The sequence below is a fragment of the Peromyscus maniculatus genome, chromosome 3 (genome assembly GCF_049852395.1).
Source record: "Peromyscus maniculatus bairdii isolate BWxNUB_F1_BW_parent chromosome 3, HU_Pman_BW_mat_3.1, whole genome shotgun sequence".
Taxonomy (NCBI): domain Eukaryota; kingdom Metazoa; phylum Chordata; class Mammalia; order Rodentia; family Cricetidae; genus Peromyscus; species Peromyscus maniculatus.
The window spans coordinates 152,955,940-152,983,081 of NC_134854.1; the positions used below are offsets into that span (position 1 = coordinate 152,955,940).

The 27,142-nt window shown below is 45.7% G+C and overlaps 1 protein-coding gene and 1 pseudogene across 2 annotated transcripts; both read right to left on the reverse strand.

The window, feature by feature from the left end:
* On the reverse strand, nucleotides 1–23,715 carry Ybx3 (Y-box binding protein 3). Of its 2 annotated transcripts, XM_006995684.4 has the most exons (10): nucleotides 23,356–23,715; nucleotides 19,778–19,841; nucleotides 18,823–18,856; nucleotides 15,729–15,818; nucleotides 14,222–14,344; nucleotides 10,970–11,176; nucleotides 5,235–5,326; nucleotides 3,312–3,483; nucleotides 2,731–2,829; nucleotides 1–368 (listed from the first exon to the last, which is right to left on the reverse strand). In XM_006995684.4, the coding sequence occupies exons 1-9, from the start codon at nucleotides 23,591–23,593 to the stop codon at nucleotides 2,764–2,766; spliced, it is 1,086 nt and encodes a 361-aa protein (XP_006995746.3). In that variant the 5' UTR covers nucleotides 23,594–23,715; the 3' UTR covers nucleotides 1–368; nucleotides 2,731–2,763. The 2 variants fall into 2 exon arrangements, with proteins under 2 accessions (XP_006995746.3, XP_076424194.1); XM_076568079.1 differs by lacking the exon at nucleotides 10,970–11,176.
* On the reverse strand, nucleotides 15,190–15,335 carry LOC121828414 (small nucleolar RNA SNORA70; annotated as a pseudogene).
* Nucleotides 23,716–27,142: the final 3,427 nt, after the last annotated feature.

A 27,142-nucleotide genomic window follows, 5' to 3' on the forward strand; every position in this document is an offset into this window, starting at 1 on the left:
AAAAGAGCATTTACTATATATTTCAGATTTCTTTGGTTGGGGTAACCCCCATGTGGTATTAATATTTCTTCTTTTAATTCATATTACCAAAACAGTAAAAACCAGGAAAAAAATATAAAGCTAGTGGTTGCTGAAACTGGGGAGGCCGCTCTCCTGCGCCTGTGCAGGTTCCCGGGATGCAGCTTGATGGACATTGCTGGCTCATTCCCTTTGTAGCTGTTAGTTTCGTAGAGAATAGCAGTAAACATTCTAATGTCCAAATCTTGGTTAGTCTTCCATTTTATTGCTTAGATGGTTCTTTGGTGTTGGTAAGGTCGTGGGTGTGCTTTTTGCCTTGTTTTTGAATTGTCATTAATTCTTAAGGTCACCTGGAAGAAATTAAAGTCAAACTTAGCAAGATATACAATGACCAAAAGTTAAAACAAACAGGCAAAAATTACTTTCATACAATTCGAAATTATTTCCAAGGCTCTAAACCAAGTATACATCTTGCACAGGTAAAACAGGATGAAAATTCTTACTTTTTGGGGAAATATTTTTAATAAGTAGAAAAGTCAGTACACATAACGCACATGAAAAAGCCTTGTATGACTATGCCATCTGTAACGCAGTGTTGTGAAAGGTAGACACAGGCGGACTCCTGGGGCTTGCTGGCTATTAGCCTAACTCTATATACAACGGAGCGGGTTAATGCAGGTCTCAATGGGGATTGCGTCCATTCTGCCTAAAGAAACGAGGAGCGCTGCTGCCAGCCAGCACAGCAAGCAGTGTGCTCTCTGGGAGAACCAACTCCAATCGCTCAGCACACTGCACAGGAAAGCTCATTATAAACCCAAAACTGTTCCCTCAAAAAATGGCACCAACAGAGTGGGTTTCACAACGTACAAGAGCAACAAGAAGAAATAGACAAAAATCAGAAGGGGTGACAGGTAAAAACCTGGGAATGAGCCAGGTATGGTAGCGCATGCCTGCAATCCGAACACAAGACCAGCCTGGACTACAGAATGAGCTGAGGGCACCTCAATCTAAAAAATGAGCCCTAGTCTGTCTACCTCTCTGCCCTGCTCCCCCCCAAAAACAACCCAGAACCCAAAGAAAGTACGGTACAAACTTTTAGCCTAACCCTCTGACAGCTGTAGCTTCCCGGCTACACTTCAATCTACTAGTAAGACTGACAAAATCTCCAGTGAGACAGAAAACAGGTGACCGGCACACTGAGAGGCTGCTCTTCTCCATCCCCGTTCTAAAACCTCAGTGTTACTTCAAACACTCCTAGACATATCCTAGCCATCCGACCAGCAGCAGATGTCAACAAGGCAGAGGATAAACTGTTCAATCCCTAGTCCCCAGGCAGGCTAGAGCTGCAGAGGCCTCACTAGATCTCCCACCATACTGCACTGTCACAAAATAAGTAATGATGATCAGAAGATGGGCAAGGAAAAACCAGATTTATGCTGCAGGTAACAGTTTCCTGGAATTTAAAACCACACCCTGGTCAGGAACCTTTAAATTATCAAACTGAGCCCAGTGTGGTGGTGCATGCTTGCAATCCTTCACCTCTGAGTTCAGACGGCCTGAGCTTCATTGTGAGACTCTTCACTTGTGTGTTCTTTGAGACAGGGCCTCTCTATTACGTAGCTCTAGCTATCCTGGAACTCAGTCTTTCATGTGCTAGAAATAAAGGTGTATACCAGCACATCTAGCTACTAAAACACTGTCATAAATAAAAACCAAAGCAAAACAATGACATTGACTAACAGGTGCCAGAACAGCACTGGTTTTCCTAAGTGTCCTTTAGAATGAGAACAAGTCAGAGTCCCAGCACTCACAGGAAGTGGGTGGCAGGGGTCTGTCTGCAACCCTAGTGCCCTGTGCAAGACAGGAGCACCCCTGGAGTTCGGTGGCCAGCGAGTCTAGCCAATGGGCTTAGCGAGACCCTGTCTCAAAAAATAAGGTGGAAAGCAAAGAGGAATCTGCGACCTCTGCTCTCTACACAGCACACAAAAGCCGACTGTCAAGGCAGGCATGTGGGCACAAGCACCAGGGGAAACTTGAAATAGGATTGCCTCAAGTTCAAGGGGGCAAGTACCAGGCCAGCCAGGGGTATAAAGCAAGACCCTGTCACAAAACACCACCAACACATGCATTAAAAAAAGGTAACAGGGTGGGAGTGATTAAGAGTGCTTGCCACTCGTCCAGAGGACTTGAGTTTAGTTTCTATTACCAACACTGAGTGGTTCATAACTGCCTATTCCAGCTCCAGAGGATCTGACAGCCTCTTCTGGACTCGGTGGGCACTCACGCTCACAAACACATACCCCCACACAGACAAACATTATATATATACACACACAAACTTAAAAAAGATGACACTGTCTAAATAAATAAAGATGATAAAATCGGGCCACCACTTGGCTTAGTGGGTAAATGTGCTTGCCATGCCGGCCTTCTGAGTTTCATTCCCAGACCCCATGGTCAGAAGAACTGACTCCTGAAAGCTGACCTCCGACCTCCACACATGTGGCACACGTACCCACACAAATAAGAATTTGAATAAATGAAGGCTATCTTAGAAAAAGTGGAGATCATTAACCTGTCTCCTTACTTATACCTCAACTTAACTCAACCCCAAATATACTGTGCAGCCAATCATCCCTAAACGCCCCCATCTCCGAGGTGCAATGGAGATGGGCAGGGCGGAATCACAGGTGTACTGAGAACAAGGCTCACCCTGCTGGTGGTGAAGGTGCCTGGGGGCCAGGGTCACTCGGCACTGCTCTGCTCGGTGGCTGGAGCTGGGTTCTCAGTTGATGCTTCACCTGCCTTGGTCTGAAACAAAGCAAACGCAGAACCAAAATCCTTCAGAGGACTGGGTTTAAGGGTAAAAAGTCTCAAAAGAGAATTTTCTCACCAAGGAAGAAAAATAACAATGAAGATTTCCACTTCTCCATGTGTGAGTCAGAGATTAAGTGGCTTCTAGCTGGCCAATAAATACCCCTCTCCCTAGAGTACATGGCACATAATAACTGCTGTCACTTTGTGCTTGCTCGACATCGATTTCCTCCTCTATTAACTACTGTCCTTCATCCTAAGTTCCCAATCACTGCTAGTGTAATTCCTCTAGAGACTGTTAACAAGTCACACACTCAGTGTGTTGTAGGCAGAGAATATTCTCTACAGATGGACCCTAAGCAAAATGCTGTGCTTGTCAGAGTCCAGTTTCACACACAGCAAGACCATCTTCAGGATGACAAAGAAGGCGGCACAGCTAAGGATGGTCTGGGTGTGTCCCTCCTGGCTGCTGCCTTTACCTCTTTGCCATCTTGTGAAACAGTGTTCAGGGGACGGGGCCGGCGCCGATAGTTGTAGGGGCGTCGGAATCCGCGGCGGGCAGACGGCTGGTTTGGACCATTGGCCGCTTGCTGATTCTCTTTATCTTCAGCCTCTCCAATCGCAGGGGCAGGTCGTGGGCGAGGAGGTCCCCTAGAGCAGGGAACAGAAGCTACGTGAGGACACATACAGTGTGACTGAAGGCACTGTGTGGGCGGGGATGGGGGTGGGAGGGATCTCAAGGACACAGGGTTGGTTTACTATCGAATCAAGTGATTAACAAGTACTTGCTGAATGAATCATCCACAGACCAGACCTGCAGATGCAGATGGAATGTAGTCTTGGTGAGAAACTTTATTTCTCCATTATTTTGCTCCTTCACTTGTTCACACATTTGTAGTAAACCAGCACACAGTAAATATATAGGGTCCTACAAGGGACTTTGAAAGGAACCTAGGATAGGAAAATGAAGAAAGACGTATGGCCCAGGACGCAGCCTCCACGAAAGGTGACCCAAGCCAAGACCAAGACTCTTAATGAATCAACCATATAAGGAAGGTCGTGGTACAAATCCTTTCCCAATATATTTTACTTTTGTTTTAATAAATCCCTATTGATAAATTAGAAGGTAAAAGTTGAGTATCCCTAATCCACAAATCCAAAACACAGAATTTGAAAATATGTAAAAAGCTTAACTAACACCTTAGAGCATTCAAACTGGGGATTTTCCAGTTAGCATGTTCAACTAGTGAAACACATGCAAATGTTCCAAAGTCTGAAAGTGAGAACAGTTCTCTGGTACCTAGGTTTTAAATGGGGGAGAGGCAGCATGTAAGACACACCATCCAAAGTCCCATTAGTTCCCCTCACCTCAGTGAGAAGGAACTAACTAAAACCCCTATTATGAAGCTTCCACAGTGAGATGGCTCTAAGTGAAGAGCACCTGCACTCCAAATGCTGTGCACTCCAGACCTGTGGCCTGGTTTCCATCCCTGGAACCTGTGGTAGAGATCAGTCCTCTGACCTGCTCATAAATGCTGAGGCACACACACAAACGATCTTTAAGAGTCACCCAAAGGATCTCAGAGTCTAGCCCAAATGAGGCTTTGGCAAAGAAAAAGCGTATTAAAATGGCCCACCCTTCACTAACAGCCCTGACAGTGGGACCGACACCCAGGATGTACTGAGGGCATCATGGTAAGTATCACGGACCACTGAATGATTCCACCATTTTCATAGTGTGAAACTTCACTGCAAGCCCTGACTGGTCTGAATGCTGAGATCCACCTGTCTCTGCCTCCAGCTATCAATAACATTTGAAAATGTCCAATGTATAGATCTGGTGCCCACTGCACAGTCCAGAAACATGCCAAGGACACATAGCTACTAAACTCTGGTTCTTCAGAGGCTATGTGTTCCATAACTAGATTCAAAAGCCCCAGTAGACTACCTTGACGATTCAAATTCAAATTAAGCATTAAGCCAGACATGGTGTCAAACACCTTTAATTTCAGACTTGGGAGGCCAAGAGATGAGGCATGAGAAGCTCAAATTTGAGGCCAGCCCAAACTACATACTAAATGAGGCAAGACCTGGCCACCACACAGTAAGACCCTGTGTCAAAACAAACAAAAGAAGTAAAAAGATTAAGTAATTCATGTGACTTCAAGTTGCAGGCCATGACCAACAGCCCAGTTAAAGAACAGCATTCCGACTGCTAAAGAGTAACATATCTTAACACTGTGTAGAGCCCTGGCTTCTATCCCCACCATAAAAAAAGAAACTTTCAGGCTTGTGATCAAAGCCACCCTATCTTCCAATAATAAGCATAACCATGAAACAGACCCACAGTGCCCTCACCCACTCTACTGTCCCTCTCAAAAAGCTGTGGCAGACACTCATACCTGCGGAACCTTGGGCGGTAAGTTGGATTCCGATGAACCTGGAGCTGTGCTCCTTCAGGGACTCCATCCTTCATCTCTCCAATCTCACCAGCCTAGAGAGGGCAACGACAGCTGGAAATGAGTCAGGACACAGGGCAAGGAGGGTCAAAGCACATAGTCACGTGCAGAAAACTGGCTTTAAAAAGCAAATCAGAGTCAAGAGCTTTGTTACCCAGCCTGATGCTCCAGTAACAGCAGCCCTACTTACTGGTTATGTTTATGAATGACAGGAAAGGAGAACTCATTCCTACTGCAATAGCCTTCTTCCACTTCCTTAGCACAGAGCACCTAGCTTTCCCACAACATTAAAATCTGACGTTTTCAATACTGAAGAGACTATTTTAGAGACTTGGGCTATAGCTCAGCTGGCATGGCTCTCAGCTCGCACACGCAAAGAACTGGTTCCCAGCACCAAAAAACAAACATAATAACTTATTTTATAAAAGGAAATGACATTATATTTCTGAGCAATAGGACATGTTCAACTGCTTCAAACTCAGATGCACTGACTCATTAACTTAGACTGGTTTCCCATCCATGTCACTGTTAGCTGAGGGTAGGATTTAAACGCCTTGAAGAATGTAAAGAGGGTTCAACTCAGTACTGACAAATGTTTAGCATAACTTTACCTATAGCTCTTCCTTGTAACTTTTCCATCTGTTTATGTCAAGTATAATGTATAATGTGCTGTTTACTTGCAGGGAGGTGAGACAAGGTTTGGCCAGCCTCAAATGTGTGATCCCTCTGCCTCAGTCTACCACGCGCTAGAATTACAAGTGTGTAGTCACCACCCACAACTTAAAATTCCTATGCTAGTGATATAGCTCAGTGGATAATGGTACCTGCCTCTAAGACTGGTAGCCTGGATTTGACCAGGGACCCACATGATGAAAAGAGTGCTTGGTCCACAAAGTGCCTTTCTTGCAAGCTGGAGGACCTGCATTTGGATCCCCAGTACTAATGTAAACAGCCAGGCATGCATCTGAAATCCCATAACAGGGGAGGCAGAGACAGGCAGATCCCCGGAGCTCAGTGGCCAGTTTCAATGAGAGATCCTGTCTCAAAAATAAGGTATAGGGTTGGAGAGACAGCTCAGAGGTTAAACACACTGGCTGCATCATCCACATAGTGGCCCACAACTACCTCTAACGCCAGTTCTGGCCTCCAAGGGCAGCACCAGGCAAGCATGTAGAACAGACATACATGCAGGCAAAACACTGCCCCCAATACATACAAAATAGTAGTCAAGTATTAATGTAGAGATCAACAGAAGACACCTGTCACTGACCTCTGACCTTCACATACACATTCGCACTCACAAAACTACAAGCCATCCAAGCCAGGCATGGTGGCACAAACCTGTAACCCCAGCACTAGGAAGACTGAGGCAGGGACATCACCCTAAGTCCACGGCCAACCTAGGCTACTCAATGAGACCTTGTCTCTAAAACAAAACACTTCCTTGCTCCCCTTCCTCCTCAGAACCAAATACCATCCTTCATCTTTTTAGGATAAAAGAAGCACGACCATTTCCATCACTCACCAGCATGCCCACTAGCCTCCTCATGATCAACTCCTATTTTACCCTGGACGAGGGCTTCATGTTCATGTTTGTTCTCACCCCTTGAAACCCTATCTCTCTCTAACCTATCACTGATTAAAGCTTATAAGCCTCTTGAAACCACACCCACCTCTTTCATTTTAAAATAACCACAAATGGACATACAGAACAATCCTCAAACCACATTATAGTTTTACCACGTGTCAATGTCTCTTTCTATTTAGAATCATGTATTAAGTTTATTTGTATTTCTTTTAGGCTGAGATGTTTCATCTTTCTTTGTTTTCATGATCTGGGCACCTAAATTTGGGTTGCATTACATTTACTTCATGTGCTTCTGATAGGAAAGGTCTCCACTGAATGCTCTGCTCTCTAAGGAAGTCCCTTCACGGCCTGTAAATGTCTTCTTCCTCAGATGTTTCATATGTTCACGTATTTATTTCACCTGTATGGACTCATGGGTTTCCATTTTATTCAGCGAGCTATAATCTGTTACATTCATTAATGGCCAATAGGAACTCCTGCATTCTGGCTTGCTGCCTCTTGACAAGTCTCCAACATTCTTTAGAGTACTTCCTGCCTTTTTGGCACAGGATGTTCAAGGCTTGTAGTATTTTCTGACCCAGCTCAGAAAGCAAACATTTCTAGAAAGGAGCTTCTTTCTGTACAAGAACTATACCCAGAAACAACCAACCAGGGATGAGCTGTGCTCAGCACTCCTAGGGTATCCTCGCTTTGGGGTCTTTAAGTAGCAGTACACTCACATGCATCCCGATGTGTTACATGTGTATGGCTACCTCACCTAGCAGTTTTGGCAGTGAGTTCTTCATATGTTAAATAAGGGGCAAGTGAGACCAGGGGGAACTCAGCACTATAAAAAACAAATCAAGAAAATATCTTGCCATGATCCCACATTTCTCTGAGCTCCTTTACAGAGACAGTGGCTACAGAAAACCCACCCCCATCACTACCAACCATCAGGAAGGAACATCAAAGCGCACAGAGCCTCTCTTCCCACTTCCTGCCATTTAACTTCTCACCATAATACTCCACTGAGTTATCAAATCAGACCACCAATCAGCCTCATTTCCTCTACTTCCCAACTTCCTGTAACAGTTCCTTCCTGGAGTGTCCTGCCAGCATGCCCCTTCCCACAGCCCTTTGCAGGCAGTATCCACCTTCTCAGCCTCAGCCCTGACACTCCAACCCCGGCAGCCCCTCCGTGGCTGCATCCCCCTTCACTGGACACTCCCCACTCTGCTGTCCTTGGTGCCGCTCTCCTCTGCTACACTGAAACCTCTCCACAAGAAGCACAGTACTGTCAACTACCACACCTTAGACGACACTTTCCTCTCTTCAGCCGCTCTTGACCTCTGATTGCTTCTTCTGCCAACCTTCCTGCGGAAGAAAGACTTCCAAAACATCTTTCTCCGGAAACTCCATCTTCATTCTTCTCTCATTTTTGCTGAAGTCCAGAGGTACCAGCTCCTCCCACCACATATTTTTGCAATTATCAAGCACCACCCATTTGAGGCTCTACCGGCCCTGATCACGGAGCCTCACTTGCTGAAGCAGTGCAGTATCTGACTCACATGTACACTGTTGACAGCGGTCCACCTCCTTGATTTGCTCATTGTCCCCTACGGTCTGGTCATCAAGAGTAGATACCACCATGATGCTTATTCTTGCCTCAGATGCCCATCTTGGCCTCATCATGTTTACAGCAAGACAAAGATCCTTACCAAGCTTTAGCAGGAATGACCTGCCTTCCCTAAGATCTCAGCTTGCTCACTCCTTCCCCTACACTCACCATCCCAACCACATGCGCCTGCATTTAACATTCTGAACCCTCCAACAACAATCAAAAGGCAGAAAGAAAGGTCACTGGCTCATTATCTTTGTGTGGGGGTATATGATGTGTATTTGTTGCTTCCCTTCTTCTTTTTTGGCTTTAGTTTCTCAAAGCATGGTTTCTGTGTAGCCCTGGCTGTCTTAGAACTCTGCATACCAGGCTGGCCTCAAACTGAGAAGCTGGATTAAAGCCATGCCTGGCTCTATGATGTGTCTTGTATGTGTCTATGTGGTAAAATGGGTATATAAATACAACACTGTACCTGTAGAGGACAGAGGTCAACCTGAGGTATGGGTACTTACATCCCACCATGTTTGAAACAGGGTCTTTCGTTGTTGGCTACTGTGGCAGCCAGGCTAGCTGGCCTGCAAGCTTGTGGAGTTTCCCCTATGTCTGTTCCCAGTCTTGCTGTAGGAGAGCGAGCAGTACATATATACACTGCTACGCCCAGCTTTACATGGTTTCTAGGGATCTGAGCCTGGCTGGGTCTTCATGCTTGCACAGCAAGTACTTTGAGAGAACCATGACCCTAGTCACCAGCTGCTAATTTTTAAAAACATTCAAATCTCTTTACTGGTAAGAAAAGCAACAAAAAATATGGGAGCCACATTACTTATTTCAAACACCTGGTAGGTGCCACAGTGCTGCTTCCTTTTCTCATCAATGACTTAAGTTTAGGCGCTCTACTTGTCCAATACACACACTACCACTCTTGAAAATTGAGACCCTTTGGCTACTGATAAATGGCCTTAAGCATCACCCAAACACCACTGGCCTGCATGCTGCGTGGCATCATTTCCCATGCTGCCCGCGAATACTCCATGAAATCTCACCCTGCCATTAAGTGGCAAAGTCTTTTCTATCTGAATTTAAATTCTTAACTACCCCAGAGATCTACCTTTACTTTTTAAAATAAGTTACAACAATGATGTCAAAGATACCTAGTTACATGTAAACTTTATGAAGTTTTCGATTTCAGCTGTTGATCTGGCTTAAGCAGTCTTAGTAACCATGTACCAACATTGCAGCAGCATGCATGCAAGACTCTTGCTGCAGACATCTAATAAAGTGTTTTGTTTTCAATATGGAATGGCTACGGTCGGCATGCATTACAAACAATCACATGTCGTTTTATGTGTTGCTGAGAGTAAGCAAGCTGCTAAAAAATTCAGCATTAAGTCACAATACTATAAGACACCAAGAAATCATTTTGCTTTGGTCTTCAGTATGAATTATACTCTTTATGATATGTGAAAGAACCACTATCGTCTCAGGAAGTATGCCAAATAGTATGATCACCTCAGGAAGTCACTGAAAAAGCAACATAACCAATGTTACAATCCGGCTGACTGCTCTCACCCTTTTCCTAGAAGCCCCAGAGTGTTGCCCTGAACGCCCACTGTGCCGCATGTACCCAGTGTTCCCATGTATCTGACACTACTTGTTATTTTTAGCACATTTGTCAGGGGCAGCTGTTGAAGAGTTAGAAGGGCAGAAACAAGAAGCCTTGTAGAAACAACAATCATGCATGATGGGAACGGGAGGAGCGTAGCAAGAGACCGAACAGAATGTTCAGTCAAAACACTGGGGGGGGGGGGAGTACACTAAGGAGGAAAGAGCCGTAGCTAGTAATAAATAAGGACCCAAGTTCCCCGGGAATTGCAACATTGGTGCAAAGCTTATTACAGATTCACGAAAGCTCCACCCACTTCCAGCACTCCATCTTCACACTGTTAGCTTGCCTGAAACCAGCACTCTCATCTAATTCCATACTTTTACGTTTTCCATTGTGCTCCTCCTTCATGTTTAACAGAACATTCTAGTAAAGGCATTCAGTGCCTCCATTTAACAGGTGAACAACAGTTTTCTCAAAATTTGAAAAAACCAGTAACAGAAACAGGATTAAAATTTTGGCCCTTTTTGAGATCGGAGTCCAAGTTCTTAATCTGTCTCAGTATGTACCACAGGCTAGCCCTAAACTCAGGACTCCTCTTGCTTCAGGATGCATCGTCATGCCTGGCTTGTTTTTTCTTACAAATCTACAAACCAGACACCCTACTACCCCTCACTGTGCCACATGATATGCATGTTCATGATTTACTTCAAAAACGGTTTCTATGAGTGTTCTCAACAGGCAGGGGACCTCGCCTCAGCTTTGACAGTATGGGAAGCTGCAAGCAATGTGTTACTTCCGGTAGCTGGAGTTGAAGGAGGAGGAGAAGGAGGAGGCAGAGAAGGACGAAGGGTGAGGACTGCTGAGGAGGAGTCCCAGGTGCATTTTACCTGCATTCTGTTGGGATGGGGAAAGACCCGTGAGCGACGGTCAAAGGTCTGTCCCACGTGGTAAGGCGGGAAACGCCGCTGCCGGTACGGAGGGCGATACTGGGGGCGGCGCAGCTGATTCCTGGCCCCAGAGAACTGCCCATCTGTGGCAGGGGGCTCAAATCCTTCACTGCTGCCGCTCCCTTCCTCCTCCTCCTCCCCAGCGTACTAGCGAAGCAAAGAAACAGAGTTTCAGAAGAAGTTACAGCCAGGCAAGAACCAAAGAATACCACTTAGGATGGCTATCACCAGGAAACACCCACAACGCCCAGAGCAGCGACCGTTCATTGTGCAGACACAACATTGTGCAGACACAAGGCACGTAGATCAAGTGATTGCCTGGGATAAACTACATGGAGATTAAAGTAGGTCTATGCAGATAACATACCGAGCAGCAGAAAAGCAAGAGCAATCAATCTATTACCAAATCTAATGGCACTGAATTAAAACAGCAGTGTTAACAGTAGGCTCCTTTCAATGTGTCTCCCAAATTTACCCCAGCAGGGAAAGTCAAGAACTGTCAAGAAAAAAAAACTTGATGATGTCATCAGTAGATTTGACCTAGGCAGTATGCTTCCTAGGGCAACAAAGGAAAAGCACTCCCAAAACTCCACTAAGATGTTCATCTCTCACCAGCTTCTAGGATACAACGGCATGCAGTCTCTCAAAAGAACAAACACAAAACAAAGAATCCCACTATCTTCTATTAAACCATACATCAAAGACTTGCAATGGTCCAGTTAAATGCCAGTCTGCTCTCCCAATTTGCACAGGATTTTCAATTGAAATGTTTTATATCACTATGTGATAAGTTATTTTAAATTAAATATTATAAACCCTTCCCTTTGAATGGCTAGAAATAAGCTTTAACTGTATTTTAATAGCAGTAAATCCTAATACTAACCATTTCTAAATATAGAACTTAGAAGGCGATTACTCATTTTTCCTATTCTTTATTTTAACAAATACTCAAGGATTTATTATCACAAATCTCACTTAAGCCAGTCTTAAAAAGAAATACCTGTAGTTCCTTTAAGGTGAATCGGAAACTAATAAGCTCACGACCAGTCTCCCTTAGGGATGGGTTTAAAGCTTCAGAGCCTCCACACCAGACACACACACCCGTCTAAACTCCCCACAGAACTGGTTTGTTCTAACTTCGCAAACCAACAGCACGCTGTTCTCTGAGGTACCAGGGGTTAACTCAAAGGCCCAGACACGTTAGGTAAGCGCTCTACCACTTATTTATATCCCAGCCCTTTTTTTACTTTTCATTTTGAGACAGGGTCTCACTAAGTTACTCAAGCTGGCCTTGAACTCACTCTGTAGCCCAAACAAGGCTTGAACTTGCGATCCTCCTGCCTCAGCCTCCCCAGTAGCTGGGATTACAGGCCTGCGCCACTAGGCCTGGCTCATTCTACTCTTTATAAAACCTGTATGAATAAATGATTCACAGTTACGTAAAGACATACTTTGCATTGAAAATATTCACCACATAAATTTCTGAAGGCGTATCTCTTAAGTTCGCACAGCCAAATCTCCCATAAAGATCTTTATGAGGCAATCACAATGGCACCACCACTGCAGAATATACTCAAGTCAGGACAATAAAGACCTCCATATAGACAAACTACGTATTTTTTTTCCAGCTCTTGGAGGGAAAAATCTTTAAGAAAAAATTTTACCTAAGATTTTCTACCACTTTTACTTTTGAATTGACCTAGACATCAAACTGACCATAGAGATCTGGGACATGAACAAACGTGAGTTAACATCCCCAGAGTAAACTGCCCATCCCTACCCCTACTCCTCAAACATTAAGGGGTCTCTGTGTACATACATGTGGAGGCTAGAAGTTGACACTGGGTGTCTTTCTCAATCACTCTCCACTGTGTTTTCTGAGACAGGTCTGCCACTGAACCTGCAGCTAATGTTCAGCTAGGCTAGCTGGAGGATGAGCTACAGGGATCCACTCGTCTGTCCCCCAGCACCCGGGCTCACACACATCGCCAACAGTACTCAGCAGGTGCTGTAATTGGGTCTTCCTGGTTGTGTGGCAGGCACTCTGATTCTTCTCCCCAGCCCTCATGACTTTTTTTTTCAAAACCAAAAAGAGTAAGAAAAATATAAATAGATAAAATGTAAGGAACTCAATAAAATCAACATGGGATGACAGGAACAGAGAGGACAGTTTGCAAAGTAGAAGCACTTAGGAAAAGATGTGCACCTATCAAAATGGAGCCAAGTATTTTCATCTGTAGATTTTTATTTCCTTTTTTTGAGATGAGGTCTCACTACATAGCCCTGGCTGGTACTCAAGAGATCATCTGCCTCCCTCAGTACCCCATGTGTAGAGATTAAAATCTATCATACCTGGCTAATTTGAAGATGTTTCTTTTTGTATGACACAAGCAACTTTCACACTGTGCTCACAGAGTACCCTGACATACATACATGGCACTGGCACCAGGCTCTACTTCCACAAACATCAGAAATATAGACTATTATATTACCATACCTTCTTAATTCAAATCTAGCAAGGTCCTCACGATCACAACTGGGTTCATTATGTTTACCTTGAGAATATTCCAGCCAGCTTCACCTGAAAATGCTTTCACCTGGACTGAGACTAACTGAAAGAACTAAAAATCAGTAATCAGTCACCTCTTCTTAACTTTGAAATAAGAGCAAAAGGCTTTCCTGCATAAAGTAGCCCCTTCGCTGAAGCAAGTCGCTCAGCACTTCTGCAGGGAACGTGCACAGTGATTCCCAAGACATCCCTGACTCTTGCTTGCCAACCAAATGCAGACTTCCTTTGAGGCCAGCTGTCTCAGCACCAAGGCAGAAACAGGTTGCACAACTGTGATAGGAACCCCAATCCTGGTGCCAGTGAATACCACACAATGAGGATCTGGCCAAAGAGAAGCTTTTGGACATCTTGGCACCTTAGTTAAATCCTCTGGTTACGAGGTACTTGAATGTCTGTTACTTGCCACCAAGTCCATCCTAAATGATACAACTTCTGACTGTCAGGTTTCCAATAGGACAGTTAGCTAGGAGTAGAATCTGGGCACTAAAAATCCCCTTCAAAAATAACCCTGTCTCTTTACTCCAGGACACAGCACCTTCGGGTATGGTATTTATCTGTTCCTACGTCCATTCAGTTTTCAACATGAGAATATTTGCAGTCAATGGTTGGGACAGACGACATACATTACGGGGAGGCCCACGGCGTCTGCCATAGTAGCCGCGCCTGTAGCGGCGCCGATCAGCAGCGTAGCGACTCCCTTCTACAGGAACTCCATCTGGGCCAGTCACGTTTGCTGCTTCAGCACCCTGGGAAGGAAACAGAAGGGTTCTAATCTTCAACGAAACCAATAACTTCCTCCAGCAACAGACAACTTTTGTGTTAAGAACTCCTACTATGATCCTAAAAACAGTTTTTAACCACCTCAGTAAGAGTGCCTGGCCTCCAGAACCGCATACCTATAGCTGAGAAGCCCCACCCCCATGTCTGGTCAGCCAAGTTTAGGAACAGTGCATACTTCTTCCAACACAAATGAATGACTACAGCACACTTCAACAGAAGAGAGCAGAAATACCATGAAACGTACTATCATGTGCTAAAACCTGGGGTACCCTGAGATACCACCGGAGTCCTGGTTGGTTGGCTCCAGATGCTCTGACCAGCCCTGAGTCACTACTTAGTTGGAAACATCTCTGAGCTTTGCAGAAACAGAGAAGAAAAGGCCCTGACATAGGAACAGTCTCTACACACAGCCCTCCTTTAGGCCTTATTATATTCTTGACAATGACTAAGAGTCCTTTTTTCTACTAGCTGCTAGGGATGGAAGCTAAGGACAAGCATGCTAGGCCCAAGTATTCTAACACTGAGCTACATTCCCAGGTACCACACCACCAAATTCATCAAATCTCTACAGAAAAGCCCCATTTCTTGGAGATACAGGATATTCTAGGGATCAGGAAACTTCAACCTGCCCCATCTGGGACCTCAATCACTTATTCTTTACTATGTAACTAGGTACAGAGGTACATACTTATCTGGCCAGTGTGAATCTTCGCTATCAAGCCCTGGGGTTTCCCAAAGTCATCCTGCATACCTGTTTGGACCCTAAATTCTGGAGAGCATGAGATCAGAGCCAAGAACACCTACTGGGAAGCTTTGTCTCCTAGGTCCCTTAGATCAACCTATACAAGGAAGAGGCTGTGTACACTATCCAGGAGGCCGCTGTCTGCAGCCAACGCTTTTCTGGCAGGGAGGTGGGAGGGGTGTACTTCTGAGGCAGAGTTTTTTAATGCACAGCACAGGCTGGTCTTGTATCTTGCAACATTCCTCCTCCCTCAGTCTTTCTGGGATCACAGGCAGGTACCACAATGTCTGGTTTCTGTGGTTCTGGGAATTGAACCATGGATTGCGTGCATGCTAAGCAAGCATTACCAAACAGGCTACATGCCTGGCCCAGGACGGTTTAGGATCCAAAATAAAATGTATCTTAGACTTTGAGAAACTAGCATTTATTCCAGAGTTCCTTTAAGTATACAGCATACTGAATATTTATAGTGGCATCCAGTAAAAACATTTCTGCCTCCAATTCCTTCTATCACAAAAAACTTACATAGTATTTCACCGAGGCTGAAAAACCACTTACTATACAATACAATTACGTGTCAGCACACTCAGACACCACCAGCGTCTCACCTTTTCTCCTTCAACCACATCAAACTCCACCGTCTCTCCATCTCCCACACTGCGCAGATACTTGCGTGGATTATTCTTCTTGATGGCGGTCTGTCAAAGAAACAGAGAACTCCACTGGTGTATCCCAATACTGAAATGCATTCATCAATTTCATGATAGCCAGAATACCACATCTGTATTTAACTTAAACCCACCATTCTTCCATTACCCTGCATCTCCAAACAACACTCTACACCACAGTGAACATTTCTTTCTTGGTTTCTGGGATACTTCAAAATGTATCCCAGTAGGTGGATAGATTAAAGAGATACAGTCAGTCAAGACACTGAATCAGTTACATCAAGCCAAGAGGCTCCTGAGGTTCTTCTGTTTATGGCTCCTTCCACAAGGGCAACAATGCCTACATGAGACCTTACACAGACACAGAAGCATGGTTTGGGTACAGAGGGTTTATACACGAGACACTTTCAGCCTCAAAAGCTTTTAAAAATGGGAGTGGCAGGCTGGAGTGATGGCTCAGTCATTAGAGTACATACTGCTCTTGCAAGGACTTGAATTGGGCTCCCACACTCACAGTATGTGGAAGATAACCGCCTGCCACTCAGAAGATCTGGTGACTCTTCTGGTCTCTGTGGTGATATACTGTGTACCCTAATAAACTTGCCTGAGGATCAGAGGACAGAGCCAGGCACTAGATTAGACATAGAGGTCAGGCAGTGGCGGCACAAGCCCTTAATCCTATCATTTGAGAGGCAGAGATGCTCTGGATCTCTGTGAGTTCAAGGCCACACTGGAAACAGAGCCAGGCAGTGGTGGCACACATGCCTTTAATCCCAGGAAGTGATGTCTGGGAAGAGAAAGGCATATAACATGTGACGAAACAGGAACTCACTCTCTTTAGGCTGATGATTTCATAGAGGTAAGAACTAATGGCTGGCTGTTCTGCTTCTCTGATCTTTCAGCTTTCAGCTGAAATCTGGCTCTGGATTTATTAAGAGACCATCTAAGAATCGAACAACAGTCTCCACTGGCACTGCACTCATGTGCACATAGCTACCCCCCCACCCATACACATAAATAAAAATAAAAGGTGAAATAAAAAGGAATTTAAAAGAAATGTTTGTGTGGCTGGATACAGTGGTGCATGCCTGTGGTAGTGGTGCATTTGGGAGGTAGAAGCAGTAGGATCAGGACTTCAATTCTAGATTCTTTCTCAAAAAGAAAGATTGGCTTGGTGGCTCATGTTTGAAATTATCAACACTTGGGAAGATGAGTCAAAAGGACCATTATGATCTTGAGGCCAGCCTGGGCAACAGGGAATTTAAGACCAGTTTAGACACAAAGAAATTGCCTCACAAAGGTAAATGAGTAAAAATGAGTGAGTAAAAAAAAGGAATACAATATCAATGAGATAAATATTTATGACCCGATATACTATGATAATATAATGAATGAACAAATCATTTCAGGAAAGATAACACACAAGTGTGATCTGGTCTTTATGGATGAGGAGACATGAGGCCGACAGGTGACTTCGGAGCTAGCAGGCTCAAATGGAAGAGATTCGTATCCCTACACTTATCTGTAAGTTCTTAACATTTCCCCCTCACATGCCAGCAGAAAACTTGAAGATGCCGCTCTACATTAGACATCTGCACCTACATCGTCTGCCTAAGAAAAGCCCCTTTCTCTTTTTCAAACACAGGGAAAGATGAGTCCTCAACCAAGTTCCACTTCCCTGGCTGGCATCTCTAGACAGTTCAAGGGCTGGGGAGTTTCTATGGAACTAGGTCAACCTTATTTTATAAAGCGATTAGACGTGTAATCCAGCCCTCCTCTACTCTGAGTAGGAGGGAGAAGAGGGGGAAAAGTGAGCCAATAGGGCAGAGACCTTACCCGCTCCAGGAGGAGGCAGCTCTGGACAGGATGTATGCACACACAACATGAACATTTAGCCATTCCAAAAAGCAGCCCCTCCCTGCCGGCTCTTCCCTTTTTCCTGTTAAACTGGGCAGGCCTCAACACACTGAGGTGACTCACCACAACCTCATGGGGCTGGAACCGGGTCATTAGCTCACAGGCTAGGAGGCCATCACCAGCATGGAAACCCCTTTCTCCCAGCAGTCACTCAACAGGGAGGGCTCTTCTCCCAAACGCCATTAACCTCCAGATGTTACAATCAACACTTCCTTTTCAGTCTGTTAGGACTTATCTCAACAAATCCACTCCGATTATCTAGATACAACAGAAATGTATCCCACAGGGCAGACATGGAGGACAGAAAATACAACTGTAGGTTTTTAATATGTGGCTATCTCCAACTGCCAAAGTCCAGCCCAACACATAAACCCGGACACTAGGGAACAAGTGCAGCACCAGCCCTTACAGGCCAGTGTGCCACTGTCACGCTTTCAACACTGAAAATGCCATGCCTCTCTCAGACCGAATATACAAAAGCAACAGCTAGAATGGGTGTGACTTCTCCTAACCTACTTTATAAAGCAAACAATCCAGGGTAATAATAAAGAACATCTGAGGACTGAGACATATGAAGCAGAGTTCCACAACACTCACTTGCTCAATTTCTTTCAGACAGAAGGGAACTGGAGGGGGTTGAGGGGTGGGTGGTCTTTGGACCTGGACATGTACTAGACATTTCTCAGTCAACAGGAGGGAGAATTGTCTAAGAACAGGAAGATTTTTCATGTCTGAGACACACACACACATCTAACCTTCTGCTTGTGGGTACTGTTCACAAGACAAAGGAGTTTTATCCAAAACCAGATCAGGCAAAAGCCAGGTTGGCTCTAGCCAGGCAACCAAGAGAACCACAGCATCAGACCAGTAAGAAACTGACATGGAAGCAGTTGTTTAACTGAATACGACTTCATTCAAACTTGAAAAGAAACCACCCAAATGCTTGAAAACAGTTAATATGATGGGACAATGGAAGGTTTATCTGCCACTCTTAATAATGTTGAACTGAGCTCTCATTCCAAAAACAAAAACAAAAACCCAAAGGAGTTCCGGACACTGCAATCATTTGTAGAACTCATACAACCAATATAAGTATCACTGCTAGAATCCCTCTTACCTGGTGTACAAACACATCTTCTTTGGTGTCATTTCTGTTGGGAGGCAGAAAAGAAAAGAACAACTCAAAATTAAAGGTTCTGAACATTCAGAGAAGCTTCAAAGAACCAATGTACTGAGCTGAGATCTCAAGACCTAAAGAACACCACCTTTTAAACAGTTATCTTTTCAAAACAGATGCCTAGAACCAATACCCATAGCCCTCGTCTCTCCCAGATGCCCCTGCTCTGCTCTACATTGCATCGCAGAGATCCAAGCACTGGATTCCCCACACAGAAACATCCCTTTGCTCTCATGTCTTTCTCAATCACATGCTGTGTAACCAGAGCCCTAAATTTCCCTCGCAGCAAAAGTAAGACCGTCAAAAGGACAGGGCACAGCTGTGAACTAGGCTCTCCTTACACTGAAACTTAAAACAGCCCTCCAACCCCCCCACCCAGACAGGTCAGGAAGAAAACTGGAGGAATTGGTTTTAAAAAGCAAGGAAATCACCAACACCCTGTAAAATACATCCCCATGTCTCCCAGCAGCCTGTGGTTACCTTCATTCCTGTGTGGTCACAAGTCACCATGGTTTAAACACTGGCTTCCTCACAGGACTTGGACCAAACCAGGGCTGGGCCTTCAGCCCCAGCTCAGTTTCTCTCTAGTGTGTGACCTTAAGGAAAGCTGCTTAACCAGGCTCCCTTTTTCTCCATCTGTGAAACTACGGATAAGGACTAACTAGGGCTCTCACCATTTGCCTGCAGTCTTCATCTGTTCTCTTCTAAAGGTTAGGGCATATGAATGTTTTTAAGTGTCTTTATATAAATAATGACCAACAGCTTAGAAATGAGACTATTTACCGTGCTTACAAATCTCAAAATGTATATATACAGCCTATTAGTTAATAAAGTAGGACAACGGACTTGTAACTGCCATTGCTACAAGGTAGGTATAAGAAACACAGACACATACCGATTTATAAATCCATATCCATTTCTGACGTTGAACCATTTGACAGTGCCAAGGACTTTGGTGGCTAAAACAGGATTAAGCAGATATGTTAGCACCTGACCCACAAAGAGATAAAGCTCATATCACTAAGGTCCTGATATCATTACACAAAGCCAAAACACCCTTGAGTAAACCATTAATGGCTTAACTCCTTCCCTGCCCCCCCCCCCAAATGGGTAAGAATGTGGAGCTGTGATTATCATGCAGCACTTTTTACCGAGGCCTCAAGGGGTGGTCACATGCCTGGACAATTCTGCGGTAATTAAAACTGAGAAAGGTGGTGGAGGGCACGTGCTAGTCAAGACTCAGTGCTGAGGCAGGGCAGCTGCACAGGCCCATAAAGCCAGCACTTGGAAGTGAAAGCAGGAAGATCAGGGGTCCAAAGCCAATGCGGGCTGCCTAAGACCCTCCTTAAAAAACAAAATTTAAAACACAAAAGCCCCAGGAAGTTGCCAGGGCTGGGACTTGCGCAGCTCAGTGGCAGAGCACTTAGCATTCAAGAGGCAACAGGTGTGATCCTCAACACAAAACCAAATCAACAACTAGAAAAAAAGAAAAGCATTCCAGTTATTCAGCCACAGACATTTCCTATGTGCAAAGGAAGAGCCACAGAGAAAGTACAGATAGCTGGGCCATCTTATCAGTTTCATACTTTGAAATACTAGGCAAACTTTAATAAGCAACACAGGAGCTCCTTCTTAGTAACCAACCTACAAAGATATAAAGAAACTTGTCTGGTGGCCAAATGAGGGCTGGTCACCAGTCCAGAGTAATAATAGAACTGATGCTGGCTCACCCCAGCTCTGTACTTACCATCTCCAACACAACAGGCCCTTTTCACACCAAGGTCTTTCACCTGCCATCTTCAGCTGCTAAGAAGGGGTCCCTGGCATCTCTAGAGTCAACTTGATTACTGTCTCTATCCTGTCAAGGGCAGGATAATTTCTCTACAATGCCTCACTTGTGAATTCATCAAGAAAATCTAAATTCTGTAGATACCCATTAATCTTAAACTATTCCAAATACGACTGCTGGAATCAACTGTGAATGTCAAATTTAGTAAACTCTAGGAGATAGATCTAAATCCAGGAAATGCACAAGACAATCAAGACTCAGTTAAAAAAAAGAATACCTGGCAAGACTACACTTCAAAAAGGAAAAGTTTAGGGGTGAAAGGTACAGTTCCAGGCTGCCTCGATGAGAGATGATGCTGTTCTGAGTGAGGCACAAGGACAGGCTTGCAAACGCATCTTAGCTTTCTCTGAATGGCTATTCAGCCTTTAGCTTAAAAACCAATCTAATTTGAGCTTCAGAGCAAAGGGGAAAAACTGATGTTTTCAGATGTCACCAGACAGAAGAGGTCAGGTTTGGATAAACAGTACCATTGGAGGATTTTGTGCTTCTTTCAAAACCTCTGGACCTACAGATACACTCACGGAGTCAAACTGGTAGAGGGCAACACCAGGCTGAGTGGTGGTGCACACCTGTAACCCCAGCCCTGGAGAGGTGGAGGCAGGGTGATAACAGTTAAAAGTTCTCCTCTGCTACGGAGTGAGTGAGGCCAAGGCCAGCTTGGGCTACTTCATGAGAGCAGCCTGGAAAAATAAAATATTAGTGCAAAACCAAAAGACATACACAAGGAAGGTGGGGTCAAAGGTAACGATAAGGGAAAGAGGAGAAAGATCCTCAAGTCTGTTTTCAAGGTTGAAGGCGGTTTTAACTCTTCAAAGTAGTTTAAAAAGCACTCATTCAGCTGAGCAGTTGGGGCTCATGCCTTTAATCCCAGCACTTGGGAGGAAGAGGTTCGTGGGTCTCCGTGAGTTGGAAACCAACCTGGTCTACACAGTGAGACTGTCTCAAAAGAAAACAGACAAAAACTAATTCTCCAAATATTTCCAAGGACTTAATATAACCAAACAAATTCACTCACACTTTAATACTACAAACATATTCAAGTACACAACAAGGCACTGGGAGTTCCCCCATCTAGTTCTTTTTACTCATGTAAACTGTTTTCCCTAAAAGACTATGTGGTATAAACCAAAGTTGAGGCCCCTTTGCAAAGACCAGAATGAGAGCATCCAAGAACAGATATCCATTTCAGTCAGCACTAGGTCCAGAACATTTTGGGTATCCATGTGTCTGCTTGGCACAGGAGATGGCAGACCACACTGGACAAAGACAAACAGTACTCAAGTGTCAGGTGCAAGGCTTGCCCTTCATTTTCAGAGTCTGGACTTTTGAGTGGCAGGATGAAAGACATCAGAGTCGTCACCAGGTTATCTGGCAGAAACAGAACTAACTGTTGGAGATTGCGGAAATTAACCTTCATTTATCGGCTCCCTCCATCTCCAAAGACATTATCTACTAGAAGTGCAAGGATCAAGTGAAAACCTGTAGGATTCCATCTTTCCCTCAGTAAGGTATCATTAAGAACCTGCTTGGGTTAGCAACATAGGGTTCTTTCTATCTTTCATTTTGTGTGGAAGTGATCCAAGCAGAATCTGGTGGAAAGTACCATAATGCAACACTCACAAGACCTTAAAGGAACTTTTTAGTGAGGATAGGGAGAAAAAAGCACGCAATTTGGCAGGAACTGAGTTTTTAAAGCCTTGGAAAAACAAGAACCGAAGGATTGTTGAGAGCTGGGAACACCGAATGGTGTTCTGTTTCTTCCACTTATCCCTTCAGCTTTCTTGCTAAAAGGGGAGGAAGCATGGAGGGCAGACGAGCCCAACTCGCCCCACCCAGAAACAGTGAACACTACTGAAGCATCCCACACCATCTGTTAACTTTCCTGTTTCGGAGAGTGAACCACATGCGCCACGCACACACCCTTCAGGGAGCTTATCCACCACCCACCTGCTTGGCAAGCCCGTGGAAGACCTCACACTGGGAGTTCCTTAAAGATGAGGACACCGAAATACAGGGCAAAACCAACAGCCACCGTTGCAATGCCTCTGCCTCCTAAAAATCTCCAGTCTCCACCTTCCCGTTTCCCTTCCAGTTACAAGTCCCAAGGTAACCATATTTTGGACACATGTCCTACTCCACTTCCGACCAAGTTTTTCCCAGCCCCACACCACGTGCGTTCCCACAGTGCGGGGAGAGGGAACTGTGTGGCAATTGGTGGGCAGTGGAAGGCTCTTTGCATCTGTGCCACGGCGAGGGGTAGGGAGGGCACCCGCCCCAAGTTTCCCGAGACGTTGCAACATCCCTGTGCCGGCATGTGGCCGGCAGGAGCATGGCGGCTGTCCCAAACCCACGAGGGAAGGGCGTCGGGGACAGACACCTGACCCTCCCAGGACAGAAAAAATAAAAATAAAAAAAAGAAAAACAATAAAGTCTTCCCAACTCACCCCGCCCATCCCTCCCCGGAATCCCATCTCGCACCCGCCCCCCCTCCACCGCCCCAGGAAACGAGCTGCTTTCCGGACCCACAGCAAAGACTCCAAGTCCCGGCCCACGTGTCCCAGCCCGCCCTGCATCCGCGTCCATCCTCGCCCGCCGCCTCTCCGGGGCTGCACCCGAGGACTCACCGAGAACTTTCTTCTCCGCGTCCTCGCTGCCCGCGGGGGCTGACGAGGCCGGGGCGGGCCCGGGGGCTGCGTCTCCACCGGGGCTCCCCGCGAGCAGCGCGGCGGGCGCCGGGGCCTGGGGCGCGCCGCCGGCCGCCGGGCTCTTGGGCGCGGGGTCCGGGGGCGCCGCGGCGGGCGCGTCGGCCGCGGCCTGCGGGAGCGTGGTGCCGCCGGTGGTGGCCTCGCCCGCCTCGCTCATGCCGCCTCTCCGCTCTCTCCGGGCACCTCGGTGGCGGTTGGCGGCGGTTAGCGCGGTGGCGGTCGCGGCGGCCGGCTCGCTCTCGGGGAGGCCGGTGCGGATCGCGCGGCGCGGCGGCGGGCGGCGGCTCGAGGGCGGGGGACGCGCGCGCTCGCGGTCTCGCTGGGTCTCCCGGCCCCGAAGATGGCCCCGCGCAAGTGCTCGCGGGCGGCGGGCGGGCAGGCGGGCGTGGGGCGGGGAGAGGGTGGGGAAAGCCGGCTCGGCTGCTCATTAGCATTTAAAGGCGCCCGCGGTTCTCGGCAAGGCTTCCCCCGGCTGGCGGTCCCGGGGCTGGGGGGGATCCTCCTCCCCCAAGACATCTTTCACCTGAACCTGCTTCTTGGAGAGGTGGAGTGGGGCACCCACACGCCGCCTTAAGAAAAAAGGAAAGCCCCAAGTGCTTTACATTTTCGCATCCAGCAGATAATAAAAACTATTCTGGGTGCTGCGATTAGGAACTAGAATAACCCGGGCGCGGAGGCTGGCCCGCTCCGGTAATACGGAAACGTCACTGTGAGTTCGAGCCTAGGCATGGGCTACTGAGGCTGTACCTTAGCTACCCCGTCTCCCAAGAAATAACACAGACACAGAGGTTTGGAGATGCAGCTCGGGGAATCCAGTCCTTGTCTAGCAGGCACAGAGCCCTGGGTCTAGGCGTGGATCAGTTCAAGGTCACCATCTACAAAAGAAATTTGAGGGCTACAGGAGACTCCCCAAACACGTGCATGCGTGTGCGGGAACACCACTCCTCCAACAAAACAAAAACTGCAATAAAACCTTAAGGCGACTCTACAAATGAGAAAATCAGAATCTAGACCTTATAGAATTTTTGCAAATGCAGGATTTACACCAGTTAGAAGCAACAGATAATAAAAAGCTGTGAATGCGCATTAACCTACTTTGAAACAGCGAAATAAAGCCACATCATTCCTTTTGTTCCAATTGGCTGTAATTAGCTCTAAATGGTGAAAGCTTGAGCAACTGGAAGCAGGGCCTGCAATAGCAGGTAAAGGCTTGTCTCCGAACCTGACCACCTGAGTTCCATCCCAGGACCTGCCTGGTGGAAGGAGAAAAACCAACTCCCTAGGCTGCCCTGACCTCCACACCTGTGCTGTGGCAACAGCATGCTTCCCTGCCCCCAGTAAATGGGGGGGAAAATGTTGTTTGTTTGTTTGTTTGTTTGAAACAAGGTTTCTGGGTGTTATCCCTGGCTGTCTTTGTACCCCTCCATAAGGCCAGACTAGCCTCTGAGAGCTCCTCCTACGCTGCCTCCCCCGTGCTGAGAATAAGGGCATGTACTACCATGCCCAGCTTAAAAAGCAGTTTTTAAGGAAAAACAAAACAAAACAACAACAACAAAAAACCAAGAGTCCTCCCGGCCTCTAGGATGAGAAATACATGAAGCAGCTCAACTGTAAGCATTCCTAGCCCAGGAGCACACATTATCCTTTACGGAGTGATGCTGAACACATGATCAAAAGACTGAGACCTATACCAAGGACTGTGTGGAATACAGGGCCATTTGGCCCCTATAACTCAAAATGGTGTCTCCCCTTAATAACCCAATAATTATGGGCCAACTCCTCAGTGCCCTGGAGTTGCTAACCTTTATGCGAGTTTTCCAAAGGTGCTGTGACAAGTGGATGAATTGCCATACACGTTTTCAGTGTCTGGTCCAGTGAAAGTTTCCCTTTAAAATTCCCTCTTTCCCCAGGTATTTAGCCTACTTTCCCCCTGGAATTGTTGGTCATGTCACCCTCTGCCATCAAGATGGCACCTCTCAAGTGCAACTCAGCTCCTCTTACACTTCCACTGGCTAGCACAATCCCCAGTCTACACCTTGCACACAGTTAATGTTTGGAAAAGGAAAACAACAAAGACTAGATTATTCCAAACTCGTATACTTACCAATGCAGTCATTATTAATAGAGTCCATCCATGACAAATACCATTTTAAAAAGTTAATTGTTGCCAGGCAGTGGTGGTGCATGCCTGTAATCCCAGCACTTGGGAGGCAGAGGCAAGTGGATCTCTGTGAGTTCCAGACCAGCCTGGTCTACAGAGCTAGTCCAGGACAGGCTCCAAAGCTACAGAGAAACCCTGTCTCAAAAAACCAAAAAAAAAAAAAAAAAAAAAGTTAATTGTTAAGCCATGAGGTGGTGGTGCACACCTTTAATTACTGCACTGGGGAGGCAGAATCAGGCAAATCTCTGTGAGTTTGAGGCCAGCCTGGTCTACAGAGCGAGTTCTAGGATAGCCAGAGGATAGCCAGGCTGTCACACAGAGAAACCATGTCTTGAAAAACACAAAAACAAACCAACCAACGAACAAAAAATTAATTGTTGGGCAGGTGAGAAAGCTCAACAGGTAAAGGTACTTGTTGCCATCCCGGATGACCTGAGTTCAATTTCCAGAACCCACATGGTGGAGGGAAGAAACAACTGACTTCCAAACCTGTGCTGTGTCAAGCATGTCACCCGTTACCCACCCACTGTGTATACACATATGTACACACACACACACACACACACAAATAATAATTAAAATATTAAAAAGTAAATAAAAATAAGTTCTGGACAGGGTTGATGTATCACAGCCCTGTAATCCCAGTACTTGGGAGTCTGGAAGGCAGATCATAAATTCACAGCCTGCTTGAGCTATATAATTACATCCCACTTCCCCAAATAAAAAACATAAATAAAAATAAATAATCCTTAAAATTAAAAAATAGAGTTCAATTATCTTAGAATTAAATCCTCAACGTTTAAACAGTACCACTGCACCTTCCATGTTGAAATCAAATGAAAATATAAATAACATTTAAGGATTTGCCACACCTGGTAATAAGAAAAACATATTCACTGTTAGAGAACAACTCCTAACCCCTGGAAGACCCTAAAGGAATTATGGATGTTCTTACTGGGACTTGCTAGAATTTGAGCTGGAATAGTTCTCCCAACTAACTCATCATTTCATCCAATAAAAGCAGCTGAGAGTTCTTGATCCTGAACTAGATAAATCTAGAGAGAGTGAGTGAAAATAAACATGACATCTCATTTTAAAAATCTTAACTTGGAGCCACCTTAGATACAAATGAGCATAAAGATACTCCTCACTCCTCCACTCATATGCACACACACACATCCTTGAAGCACTCCTGTATGCTGGACAAAATACTGCACTATAAAGAACAGATGTTGCTCAAGACTGCTCCCTCTGAGATCTTTATGTGATATTCAAGCGTTTTTCCTTATCTTTTTCAAACCTTTCAACGCGTTCTGTTTTTTTGAGGCAGAGTCTCCCACTGTGGCCCAGTCTGGCCTGGAGCTCATGAAAGTCCTGCTGTCTCAGGCTCACAAGTGTTGACTCTGTAGGGTGAGTTGTCGTAACTATCATTTATTGCTCCTCCTATAAGCGTGTAATTGTTATTTCTTAAATGTGAGATAACATGGATGCAAAATCTAATCGCAGACAGCCATCATTTGAAAGCACTGGCTGTCTTGGTCCTGA